The sequence below is a fragment of the Pseudorasbora parva genome, chromosome 24 (assembly GCF_024679245.1).
Source record: "Pseudorasbora parva isolate DD20220531a chromosome 24, ASM2467924v1, whole genome shotgun sequence".
In the NCBI taxonomy this organism is placed as follows: domain Eukaryota; kingdom Metazoa; phylum Chordata; class Actinopteri; order Cypriniformes; family Gobionidae; genus Pseudorasbora; species Pseudorasbora parva.
Window position 1 is genome coordinate 29,224,779 of NC_090195.1, and position 13,601 is coordinate 29,238,379.

General features: G+C 37.0%; 1 protein-coding gene across 1 annotated transcript; it reads right to left on the reverse strand.

Moving 5' to 3' along the window:
* Nucleotides 1-12: 12 nt before the first annotated feature.
* LOC137063512 (protein adenylyltransferase SelO-like) lies at nt 13-13,215 on the reverse strand. The gene is made up of 19 exons (XM_067434671.1): nt 12,969-13,215; nt 12,774-12,892; nt 11,898-12,026; nt 7,358-7,422; nt 6,669-6,725; nt 5,832-5,930; nt 4,597-4,664; nt 4,412-4,499; nt 4,236-4,305; nt 4,063-4,135; nt 3,874-3,957; nt 3,142-3,271; nt 3,021-3,065; nt 2,858-2,939; nt 2,682-2,774; nt 2,511-2,590; nt 2,387-2,430; nt 1,958-2,037; nt 13-345 (listed from the first exon to the last, which is right to left on the reverse strand). Exons 1-19 carry the CDS (start codon nt 13,132-13,134, stop codon nt 223-225), a joined length of 1,695 nt encoding a protein of 564 aa, XP_067290772.1. The 5' UTR covers nt 13,135-13,215; the 3' UTR covers nt 13-222.
* Between the last annotated feature and the right edge of the window lie 386 nt (nt 13,216-13,601).

Here is a 13,601-nt window from a genome sequence, read left to right on the forward strand (position 1 = left end):
ATATGTATGATGTACAGTTTTTTGCACTTTATGTAGAAATGCAGAAATGTGACAAAAGACAACCATGTCCATTTATAACATATGTATAACATATATAGCATATGTGCATATATAATGTTGAGAGTGACTCACGATCCTACAGATCATCCATTAGGTTGTTCAGTTCTTTAGATGTGTTCACAATGTTATAAACAATAGTTGTGAAATTCGTCCCCAAGTAGATTAGGAAGAACAGCTGACCCTCAGCTGCTGAGCCCAGGATGGAGGTTTACTGGCATATCCGGCTCTTTCAGCCTCAGCCTGCTCCATAAATGGCTCCTTTAGAGTCTTCTGCAACAGCGCCACCTAGAAATACATAAAAAATACTGTCACCTAAGACAGTGGTTCTCAAACCTCTCCTGGAGTACCACCAGCCCTGCACATTTTTGTATGTCTCCCAATATCTGACACACCCATTTCAGGTCTTGCAGTCTCTACTAATGAGCTCATGAGTTGAATCAGGTGTGTTAGATGAGGGAGACATACAAACTGTGTAGGGCTGGTGGTTGTCCAGGACAGGCTTGAGAACCACTGACCTTAGAAAAACACAAGCCATAATAGTATGTCTGAAGATGTTACATTGTACAGTCAAACCACCTAACTGTATTCAGACACCTTCAACATTTTCTCACATTATCACAGTTTATCCATCAACTTTTAAATGACAATATCTTGGCCGGACTACTGTTGTCAGTGATTTAAGTATTTGAAACTAACATGATTTCTTAATGTCTAGTGACATATCAGGACATTTTATGATGATTAATTGAAATACATTTCATTACATACAGTTCCAATCAGCTGTAAGCTATTCAATTTAAGTACACAATTAGATAATGTGCTTAATGCTTAATTTTGTTCAGTCTGTGGTGCAAAAGGTCGCATTAGCAATTAAAGAAAAACACCTAAAGGTGCACTTTGTAGTAGTATTTTTGCAGTAAAATATCCAAAAACCACCAGGCCAGTGTTATATATTTTGTTCAGTTGAGTTCTCACAATATCCCAAATGTTTCTACTAGTTGTAAATTGTGATAAAATTGCTATTTTAACCAAAGACCCGGGACGTCTGAGGGAGTCGCCTGTCAATTGCGTCATTTCTGCGTTACCCTCGGTTTCTGGTTTTATTTTGCAAAAGCACTTTACTCTTAGCAGTGTGAACATGTCACTGCAGCCGCTGAGCAAACGCACAGAGTAACGTCATAACATTTTAAACACACTTAAATGTATCTAATATGATAAACAGAGATGCATTACTCATGAAAAGCAGAAATGGTGCCGGGGACTGTGTCCTGTCATAATAAAAGTCCAGCTGCTTGCGAGGCGTGTGTCTGCATAACAATCGCTCCAGTGGCCTTGCTCATCTCCCACAACACATGGTCCTGCTCTGCTTCACACTACAGTAACGTTAATAATCACATTCATGAACATGATTTCTGCCGGGTCCTATCCCGATTCTTTTCCACCGGCTGTGAAGTAAAAACCACATGCCCCCAAGATTCTGCACTCAAACGTGGCGTCATCAAACTACGCCTTTGTTTTGAATAGGCGCCCTCTAGCGGAAGGAAAACGTACATACACTAGCTTTAAGCAAAACATGGTCAGGTCAAAGTGTCTGAATAATTTTGGTCCCAAATGTTTATCAATTTTACTGATGGTCACTGTAAAAATAATTAGTTTTTATAATATGTCCAAGTTATGTACTTTATTTTGCTATCCTCACTTACATAAATGAACTATAGTGTCCCCACTGCACCCACTGTTAAAAAAAGTATATCTCGTGTGATTAATTTTTGTTTTAACTGTATGTATAATTGTCAAGTCTTCATTTCAAAGTAATATATTAAACCAAATACTATCATAAGATGAGTATAAGCATGATCATGAGAGAATGCTCTTTTGACATCACATGTAGTAATACCTCAGAAAAGTCATTTTTCTCTGCTTTTCTAATAGCTGATTCAGCCATCCAGTTCCTTAACACATACCGTGGGTTTACACCTGAACAATAGAAACAATAAGTTCAACAAACATTACAAATACCATTAAATATAATATAACACATCGCAAAGCACAGTTTAAAAGTTTAGGTTGTAAGGAAGTCAGCATTTTAGAATGATTTCTGAAAGATCATGGAATAATGATGCTGAAAAAATAGAATATGTTGTAATAATATCTCATAATTTAATAATATCTTGTAGTAATACAACATTACTGTTTTTATTCTATTTATGATCAAATAAATGCAGCCTTGGTGACCATTAGAGACTTCTTCCATATACAAATCTTACCAATTTATAACATTGTACCATGGTGTACTGTACGTCATATAACACATACCAAAACATACCTTGCATTCTGTGCTGCCGTGCTGCATCTGAGTCACTTTTTAGCCTGTAAAATACCCTTGAAACATCAAGTGATGTTCATTTTTAATTCTCTAAGTGTGCGAGTTTACATTACTGCAACATTACCTTGACAGACGCTGTAAATACAGCTGAACCCAGTCTCTGAAATACTCATGTGATGAGAGGTCTGAAAGAGCCCACAATGACTGTCAAGAGAGACATAGTCACAGTTAATGGACTGAAATCATGACTATGGATATTGCAGCTGCTGTGGGTGTGAATGGAGAGCAAATGTACCGGAGCAATGGATCCCTTCTGAAGCTGGGATAGGGTCACGTCACTCAGCTGTCTGAAAGTCATAGTGAAGTCTGCTCCAGTGTCCTCCATTAGCTCAAATCAACAGATCATGTACCATACAACATTATTTGGGTCTAAAATTAGAGAAAAAAACAAACAAACCAGCTTGCATTTACCTTTAGAAGAAATGCAATCACATATGAATCATTTTCTTCGTTTCCCAGAAATCCCAACTTCGCTTTGAATAGCTCATGGAATCTATAACAGAAAGGGTGAAATGAGATTAGAGATGAATCAGAGATCAATACAGTATTCTTTATCGTCTAATGACATGCTCACCTTTGATGGTAGATTTGTGGATATTCTCTCAATATTTGCTGAGATCTGAAATAAATGAAACAACACAAATCACCTGCTTTATTCCAGAACAATACCAACAGAAAATAAGACAATCTCTTACTGTGACAGCTGATCTGAGGTCAGCAGTGGTTCAAGAGCTTCTAGAAGTTTCTGTAGATTAAACAGGCCGACATTAGCCTGAGCTCCTATACTGTACCGGCCCTCGTCATCAGACGTGTTAGGGACAAAATCTATAAAGAGGAAACAATGCTGTAGCAATAGTGCTCTTTTAACAATAACATATTATATGTTATTATTATTGATGAATATAATAAATTAAAATAAAATAAATAATGCATTAAAAAGTACTTACACATGTATATGTTTATATATCATTTATACTAGTTTCTTACTATTCATAAAATTTTCCTCCACTTTTGCACTTTTAGTGAGGTGTGTGTGTGTGTGTGTGCCCTTGTATATATTACATTGTGGGGACCAAATGTCCCCATAAGGATAGTAAAACCTGAGATCACCTATATTGTAGGGAGCATTAAGCGGTCCCCACTTTTCAAAAGGCTTATAAATCATACAGGATGACTTTTTTTGGGAAGGTAAAAATGCAGAATGTTTCCTGTGATGGGTAGGTTTAGGGGCAGGGGCAGTGTTGGGGGATAGAAAATATGGTTTGTACAGTATAAAAACCATTATGTCTATGGAGAGTCCCCACAAAGATAGTGAACCAGACGTGTGTGTGTGTGTGTGTGTGTGTGTGTGTGTGTGTGTGTGTGTGTGTGTGATGATATTAATGTTGTGACAGAAAACTAAAAAAAAAATATAAAGAGAAACTTACTTGGGTTAAATGATTCCATAAATCCAAATGGGCCATAATCGATAGTGATAGAAAGCAGACTGAAGTTATCTGTGTTGCAGACTCCTGCGTGAAGATGCAAATCATATGGTTGTGCATTTTGCATATTAAATTCAATCTATAATGATAAATCTATGTGATAACTGAATTAGTAAAGCGGGGTGAACTAACCATGAGCAAACCCAACCGACATCCAGTGGGCAATTAAATGTGCCGTTTCATTCACCACTCTAGAGAAAAACACCTTAACACAACATGAAAACCATTCAAATATAGTAAGACGCTCAGACAGTATAAAATAATCTTGTATTTCAACTAAACAGCAGAGAGACACAGATACTCACCACATACTTGTCAGGGTCATTTGTTGCAATAGATTTAAAATGCTCTTTCATTACAAAGTCCAACAATGTCCTGAAAATAATATTTTTTTTAATTGTTTATTTCATTTTTATTCCTATATAAGCAAATGACAGTGAGGGTGAAAAAAAATACTACCCTCCCAAGTTAGTTAATTTACCGTAGGACATCTAACTCTCCAGTTCTACTTAATATCTCCAGTGAACCGATACGAAACCAGGACTTGGCCAGACGCAGAACAACTGCACCTAATAGATATAGAGAACAATCACATGATTAATGAAGCAGAAGACGGAAAAATAACTTCTTTTTTTAACTCTATTTAAAATTCTGATCGTATTTTACCTCTTTCTTTTACGAAACTGCCATTATAAAATGGATCCCTCCAAACAGATTCTTCACTCAGAACCAGACTGACAAACAAAGGCAAAAAATAACAAACTATAAAAATCAACATCAAACATTTGAATGCGGTAAATACATATATAACTCTTCTTGTGCATGTCCATTCATATTCACATATATACAGTATGTATATATGAATATGAATATGAATATATGTGTGTGTGTGTGTGTGTGTGTGTGTGTGTGTGTGTGTGTGTGTGTGTGTGTGTGTGTGTGTGTGTGTGTGTGTGTGTGTGTGTTTGTGTGTATACACACACACACACCTATCAGGCATAGCATTATGACCACTGACAGGTATTATGAAAAATAGAGATGTTCCGATATCCTTTTTCCCTTCCCGATACCTGGGCTCAGATTCGATACAGAGTACTGATCCGATACCTGTGTGTGTAACTGTATATACAGCTGTATTACCCTGTATGAATTGCTAGAATTATTTCACGGTGCGCTTCAGACTAGGGCTGGGTTTCGATTCAAATGTCAAGAATCGATTCGATTCCGATTCTCAAGATCTTGAATCGATTATCATTATGTAATTCGATCCGATCTGATCCGATCTTCGAGATTTAGATAAGTGTTTTTGAAGAAAGCATTTTTTCCAGCTGTTACCTGAATTACAGGACTGTAGTTGCAACATATTGATACTATTATTATAGACATTCAACTGCAAATTAATGGAGTATTGATGGTCGTAAAGAACAATCCCCCTTCCAGAGCTGTGCTGTCGCACGCCGTCATGACAACGCAGCCATTACAACTTCCTTGGCAGTAAGAGCGCGCTGCAGTGAGAACGGCTGTGTAACGTTAGGCCGTGTGTCCACCAAAGGGTTTTAGCTCTGCTGAAAACTCCTCACTGTGAGCGCTTGAGAGCGTTTTGGCAGGCAGCGTTTTTTCTCCTCAGTTGAGACTTGCTTGTTGTTATGATACGGAAAATCCGCGGAGGTCTTTCTAATTTCACAGGTAGTTTGTTCCTTTATTGATTCTATATAAAATTGCAAATACAATGTAAAGTATTTGCTCTGGCTTTTGTTTTAAATCATTTAGTCCACGTGAGCATTAGAACTGGACCACAGAGCAATGGAAGAAGATGGCCTGGTCTGCTGAATCATGTTTTTTGATCTTTAATAAAATAAACAAATTTATATATATATATATATATATATATATATATATACCTGAGGGCTCTGCTGGTTGGAACTCCAAGAAAGTGCATGGCTTCACTGCACAAGAACTCCCTCACAGAGGAGCGAATCACAGCCCGTCCATCACCAGACCTGCACACAAAACATAATGTACAGTATAACGATTAAACTACTGCCGTACAGTCTTACAAAGTACAAGAAAATGACACACTATGAATCATAATACAAGATCATTTACTATTAATTACAAGGTTCCTACAAAACTTTCCATAACTCTTTTCCAAAACTCAAATTTTCAAACTTCTGTAGATTTTTTTTTTAGAATAGATTTAAAATAAATTATATATGCATCATTATATGTGGTATATAGTTTTTGTCCACACTGGTTTTCTCGAAGCAATAACATAGACTTAGATGATGAGAAGAACCTAAAACGCTTTATAACCTGCATGTATTCACCTCGGACACACAGTTTGATGCTGTCATTGTGGTTTGCACGACCACCAAAGAGCAAAGTACAGTCTGAATAAAATGATGGTTTGCTCCTTTATCTGAGTCTGGTTTGAATAGCACATGCACATTAGTTTAGAGAAGTTCAAAAGAGACTCGGTGTTACAAACAGTTTTGTAAAAATCACTAAAGGATCACTTAACTTTTGCCATGATTTCACTCTGCTTGTATGATACATTTATTTTAGAAATTCTTAATTTTCTATTTTAGAAAACAAACATTTGTTTACCCAGGCCTGGAAATTATTCAAATCAAATGACATACTTTTCCAAACTGTGTAGTAACCCGGTAAATATGTATCAGACTTTCTTACTTAAAAATTATAATAAAAAATCTTGCGCAGAAGGAAATGATATTCACCTTGAGTATGGTGTCTTTCCTGAGCCTTTCAACTGGAGTTCCCATCTTTCACCTTTTCTGAAAAAAAAAGAGATTTATTCTTTTTTAGACTACTTTGTCTATTCTATCGGTTAACACTTGTCACATTTAATTTCTGTTCAGATGCATGTTCAAGCATTAAGTGAGATTGTATAGTCTAAGAATCACATAATCATGTTTATTTACTGAAAAACCGAGAGGTGTAGATCACAAATCACAATTTCCATTCTTTAATCTTAAACAACATTATGGGAAAAGTGATCAAGTCATGGCCAGAGGCGGACAGTAGTGAAGTATTTTTTACTTTCAAGTACCTTTTTCAAGTATATGCACTTTTTTACTGTACTACATTTTCATAAAGAAAGGTGCATAAATATATATATTTTTTTACCTTAAATACTTGTAGTACTTTCTAACTTGTACTCAAGTAAAATTACTTTGAATTACTTTTACTAGAGTAAAAGTATACAGTACTACATTTTAAGTGCAGTAAAAAGTACAATATTATGCTTTGGAATGTTGTGAAGTAAAAGTTTTCCAAAAGAAAAACACTCTGATAAAGTATAGACAGTTGAAAAATGTACTTAAGCAGAGTAAAAATACTTCACTGCTGTCCAACTCTGGTCATGACAATATCAACAGATGATTTCTGTGGAACAGGATGATTTTACCTGTTTGTGTATTCACCCAGCAAATGTGCTCTTCCATCCCCCAGCTGTCCGGCCCAATAACCAAACTATAATAATAATAATAATAACAAGCAGCCATTATCGGGGCCAAGCGCAAAGAAGAAGACAAGACATGCCAGCATGGCTGGAAGTCTCAAGCCAACTGCAACAATGAGCCATTAAGGACCTATTAAGTTGATTTTAGGCAAAATAGCAGTCAAATTTTAAATACAGTCAATAATAATGGTTTAATGGTTTATCACTTTCGACCAATAGGTGTCACTGTTACGAAACTGATGTGGTTTAGTCAGATTGAGATGACAATGACACATGCAAAGTTTGGTGTCAATATGTCAAAGCATTGCAGAGATACAGCCTCAAGAGTAATTTTTGCATCATGGCTCAACTCTGTTGCAGTGGTATATGAAAACTGTTTTGTCTATCAATCCGAAATCCATAACTATTTGTCAGCATGGTCTGAAGACGATACGGATCAATTTTGGTGAAAATCGGACAAACGGTCTAGGATGAGTTTGAAAAAGTAGATTTTTAACAAATAACAAGATGGAGCACAGATATGTTTGCAAAATATGGCAAAATTGGTATCTATCTTCTCGGCATGAGCCAATGAATGTATTATGACCAGTCTCATTACAATAGGCTAATTTAATCAAAAGTTATTAGCATTTTTGTACATTTTATTACAACTTTTGACCACAAGGTGGCGCTGCCCCGAAACTTTTTGAATATGTTCGGGACATAGAGCGGAAGACACATACCGAGTTTTGTAATGATACACTAGTGCATTCTTAAATTATAGCATTAGCATTTTAAACCGTAATACTGCATTGAAGTCAATGGGAATTTCATGTTTTGTTTTATTATAGCGCCACCAAGAGGCACAATCCCACCAATTTTTTTATGTGTCCTCGTAGTGAGCCCATACATATGTGTGTCAAGTTTGGTGAAAATATTTCATTTTGTTTTGGAGTTATAGACATTTATATGAAAAAACACGTAAAAAATGACTGACACCTGACTTTGATTGGATTTTACTACCCCTTACTATCAATATTTTGAGATTTGGGCATTAGCGTATAGCTATCGACCTATGTTTCCGAACTTCTGAGGCTGGTTTCGTCTCGATCGGACTAGCGGTTTCGAAGATATCAGCAAATGTTTTTTAAGCACTAAATTACAACTCTGCGCAAACCATATGCCGAAACCTGGCAAGTCTGGTATCGTTGGAGTCGGCAAGGATTCAGGAGACCAAAAAACACACTCCCATCAAAATATGTCAACCACACCCAAAGTTATAAGCGTTTGAAAAAAAAAATTCTCCACTAGGTGGCGCTGTTTCGAAACTTCTCAGGCTACTTCAGGGCATCGTGGTGATGACCCATACCAAGTTTCATAACAATCTGTTCATGCGTTCATAAAATACAGCATTTTTGCACATAATTCAAAATGGCCGACATCCAAAATGGCCGACATGGTAAAATTGGATATCAGTCGACTCGGCATGACGCCCTGAATCTAATGAGACCAATTTTATGATTTTTGGATAAACGGTTCAGAAGTTATAAGCCAAAATAGGCATTTTTCGTATCTCCGGACAGGTAGGTGGCGCTGCGCCGAAACGCTGCATGTTGCTTCAAGTCATGCTTGTGATGACATGTACCAAGGTTGGTTTGAATACGATAAAGCGTTGCGGAGATATAGCCTTTAGTGTGTTTTTGCAACCTCCACGTAAAATTTGTTTGTGTGTTTATTGAAAACGATTGGACGAATCAACTTGAATTCCATAACTTTTTGTCAACATGCTCTGAAGATGATCTGTTTCAATTTTCGTGAAAATCGGAGCAACGGCCTAGGAGGAGTTTGAAAAAGTAGGTTTTTCAGAAAATTCAAAATGGCGGGAAAATTTGCATACCGGAAAATGACATCATAGGGTGAAATCGAATCGGCTTGAGCCAAGGAATCCGATGAAAAAAGAATTTTGTTTCTAGCCCTTAGGGGTCAAAAGTTATAAGCATAAATATGAGTGAAACTTTGGACAGGTGGTGGCGCTAGAGGGATTGAGTTAGAGGCACCAAATTTGCTATAGTGACAGCTCAGACTGGCCTCTATGAGTGTGCCAAATTTCACAACTTTTTACCATACGGTTCTATGGGCTGCCAGAGACTCCTATGGCGGAAAAAGAAGAAGAAGAAGCAGAATAATAATAGGAACACTAACGATTTCAATAGGTGCCTCCGCACCTTCGGTGCTTGGCCCCTAACAAGCAGCCATTATCGGGGCCAAGCGCAAAGAAGAAGACAAGACATGCCAGCATGGCTGGAAGTCTCAAGCCAACTGCAACAATGAGCCATTAAGGACCTATTAAGTTGATTTTAGGCAAAATAGCAGTCAAATTTTAAATACAGTCAATAATAATGGTTTAATGGTTTATCACTTTCGACCAATAGGTGTCACTGTTACGAAACTGATGTGGTTTAGTCAGATTGAGATGACAATGACACATGCAAAGTTTGGTGTCAATATGTCAAAGCATTGCAGAGATACAGCCTCAAGAGTAATTTTTGCATCATGGCTCAACTCTGTTGCAGTGGTATATGAAAACTGTTTTGTCTATCAATCCGAAATCCATAACTATTTGTCAGCATGGTCTGAAGACGATACGGATCAATTTTGGTGAAAATCGGACAAACGGTCTAGGATGAGTTTGAAAAAGTAGATTTTTAACAAATAACAAGATGGAGCACAGATATGTTTGCAAAATATGGCAAAATTGGTATCTATCTTCTCGGCATGAGCCAATGAATGTATTATGACCAGTCTCATTACAATAGGCTAATTTAATCAAAAGTTATTAGCATTTTTGTACATTTTATTACAACTTTTGACCACAAGGTGGCGCTGCCCCGAAACTTTTTGAATATGTTCGGGACATAGAGCGGAAGACACATACCGAGTTTTGTAATGATACACTAGTGCATTCTTAAATTATAGCATTAGCATTTTAAACCGTAATACTGCATTGAAGTCAATGGGAATTTCATGTTTTGTTTTATTATAGCGCCACCAAGAGGCACAATCCCACCAATTTTTTTATGTGTCCTCGTAGTGAGCCCATACATATGTGTGTCAAGTTTGGTGAAAATATTTCATTTTGTTTTGGAGTTATAGACATTTATATGAAAAAACACGTAAAAAATGACTGACACCTGACTTTGATTGGATTTTACTACCCCTTACTATCAATATTTTGAGATTTGGGCATTAGCGTATAGCTATCGACCTATGTTTCCGAACTTCTGAGGCTGGTTTCGTCTCGATCGGACTAGCGGTTTCGAAGATATCAGCAAATGTTTTTTAAGCACTAAATTACAACTCTGCGCAAACCATATGCCGAAACCTGGCAAGTCTGGTATCGTTGGAGTCGGCAAGGATTCAGGAGACCAAAAAACACACTCCCATCAAAATATGTCAACCACACCCAAAGTTATAAGCGTTTGAAAAAAAAAATTCTCCACTAGGTGGCGCTGTTTCGAAACTTCTCAGGCTACTTCAGGGCATCGTGGTGATGACCCATACCAAGTTTCATAACAATCTGTTCATGCGTTCATAAAATACAGCATTTTTGCACATAATTCAAAATGGCCGACATCCAAAATGGCCGACATGGTAAAATTGGATATCAGTCGACTCGGCATGACGCCCTGAATCTAATGAGACCAATTTTATGATTTTTGGATAAACGGTTCAGAAGTTATAAGCCAAAATAGGCATTTTTCGTATCTCCGGACAGGTAGGTGGCGCTGCGCCGAAACGCTGCATGTTGCTTCAAGTCATGCTTGTGATGACATGTACCAAGGTTGGTTTGAATACGATAAAGCGTTGCGGAGATATAGCCTTTAGTGTGTTTTTGCAACCTCCACGTAAAATTTGTTTGTGCGTTTATTGAAAACGATTGGACGAATCAACTTGAATTCCATAACTTTTTGTCAACATGCTCTGAAGATGATCTGTTTCAATTTTCGTGAAAATCGGAGCAACGGCCTAGGAGGAGTTCGAAAAAGTAGGTTTTTCAGAAAATTCAAAATGGCGGGAAAATTTGCATACCGGAAAATGACATCATAGGGTGAAATCGAATCGGCTTGAGCCAAGGAATCCGATGAAAAAAGAATTTTGTTTCTAGCCCTTAGGGGTCAAAAGTTATAAGCATAAATATGAGTGAAACTTTGGACAGGTGGTGGCGCTAGAGGGATTGAGTTAGAGGCACCAAATTTGCTATAGTGACAGCTCAGACTGGCCTCTATGAGTGTGCCAAATTTCACAACTTTTTACCATACGGTTCTATGGGCTGCCAGAGACTCCTATGGCGGAAAAAGAAGAAGAAGCAGAATAATAATAGGAACACTAACGATTTCAATAGGTGCCTCCGCACCTTCGGTGCTTGGCCCCTAATAAAACATGGTTTACATGTTTGTTGGTTGTCTTATGCCATCACTGTCAGCTTTGAAATGACTGTCAGCATTACCTGATGGCCCCCGTATCTGTGTGCAAGTGGAATAGAGCCAGGAAAGAGTTTTCCACCACTGACACAACGAACAAACTCTTCATTCTGAATCACAGACTCACTCAGATCCAAAATATTCCTCAGCACATTCTGAAATACACAAAAAGGGCCTAAATATATGCAGCAACAACATTTACAAAAAAGTACTGTGGCAGTACCATGGTCCAGTGTAGTGATGGTAGTGCCATTAGATAGTAATGCCATGGTATTCTCATAAATACAATGATATGTAAAGTACCAGTGAAACGTTTGGACAAACTTGACTGAATTAATATGAGCTCATGACCTTAAAAACTTTTTGTTCTAATGTAGTTTTCTAAAACTGTGATCCACAGACCACTGGTGGTTCTGTGAAGGAGTCCAAGTGGGCCACAAGTTATTGTTGGAGAAAAAAACTGTACTTGCAGATAATATAATATATTAGTTGAATAAAATCTTAATATTTTATTTTAGGCTTTAAAAAAGTACACTTATTCCGATGTGTTGACTAAAGTACATAAGAAGTACTATAATTTTAAATGTAGTGTGTTCGTGTTCCATTTAAATAATATACTAAATTGCAACTTTATCATTACAAATGTGGACTTCACGATTTAAATTTGCAAATTTCAATATAAATTATATCAAATTATATTTTAGTATACCACAAACTACTAATTTCATAAGTTCTGCTTTTAATATAAATTATAACTACAATAAATGTTCATTTCATTGTAATTAATTAATTGTTTGAAACATTATATTCAGTTTTCACCTAAGTATGTTCTTTTCAAGTATTTTCTTTCCGCAAGTTCTCTTTTTATAAGTATGCTGAAGTCTTTCGAGAGGTTTACTGACCTGTGAAACCGCAGCCAGTGTCAAGGGCTCTTTCAGAGGGGTGGGCTGAGACTCTGAAAACACACATCCCTTCACAGTACGAATGAAATTACCATCAACCTCATCAACAGGCAGAGCATCTGAAAACACACAGAAAGTGACTCAGTTATAGTCACCGTGTAAAATAGCATGTTGACTCGCATATCTGTATCTTACCTAGACGTTTATGTGATAATACCAGTGGTATTTCTCCACAGTTAGCATCAAACTCTAACGTTGTATCACTACAACTTTCACTCTCACTGATTTCTTGTTCGTCCGTGATTGTAGCGCTGGTGACGGCCGATAAAAATAAAAATAATGTGAAACCATGTTTTGTCATTACATCAAACTCACAGTCACAGACATCAATTTCTTACTATTTGTATCCTGTAACGTTACTTATTTACATCACGTGACTAGAGAAATACGAAATACGTCAGAACTGTTTCTTATGTTATGCAAACAATCCTTAATGTTCCACCAGAGGGCGCTCATCGGCTCAAGCAGTGAATTTTTTTTTGCGGTCTATGGTCAAAACCAAGACCCCCGAATGCTCCATTTATGACATAGTCGGGACTTTTTTTTGTCTTTTTGGAAATGTATGCGTGCTATATATTATAACCGATTAAATATATTAATTATGGATTTAGAAGCTCTCGTACAAATGGAAACTCAGAACTTTCTCACTATAACGATTACGCATCTGTGATTGGTCCATCTCAAACTGCGCTGTAAAAAGTAACTGTGGGACTATGTGACAAGCCGTCTAAAAAAAGAAGAAAGAATTCATGTAATAATAATAATGTG

Coding starts and splice junctions, on each gene's coding strand:
- LOC137063512 (XM_067434671.1), bottom strand. CDS start 13,134: ATGACAAAACATGGTTTCACATTATTTTTATTTTTATCGGCCGTCACC. Junction 6,726..7,357: donor CTGGGTGAATACACAAACAG/GTAAAATCATCC, acceptor TTTTTTTTTCAG/AAAAGGTGAAAGATGGGAAC. Junction 3,272..3,873: donor TATGGAATCATTTAACCCAA/GTAAGTTTCTCT, acceptor TCCTCTTTATAG/ATTTTGTCCCTAACACGTCT.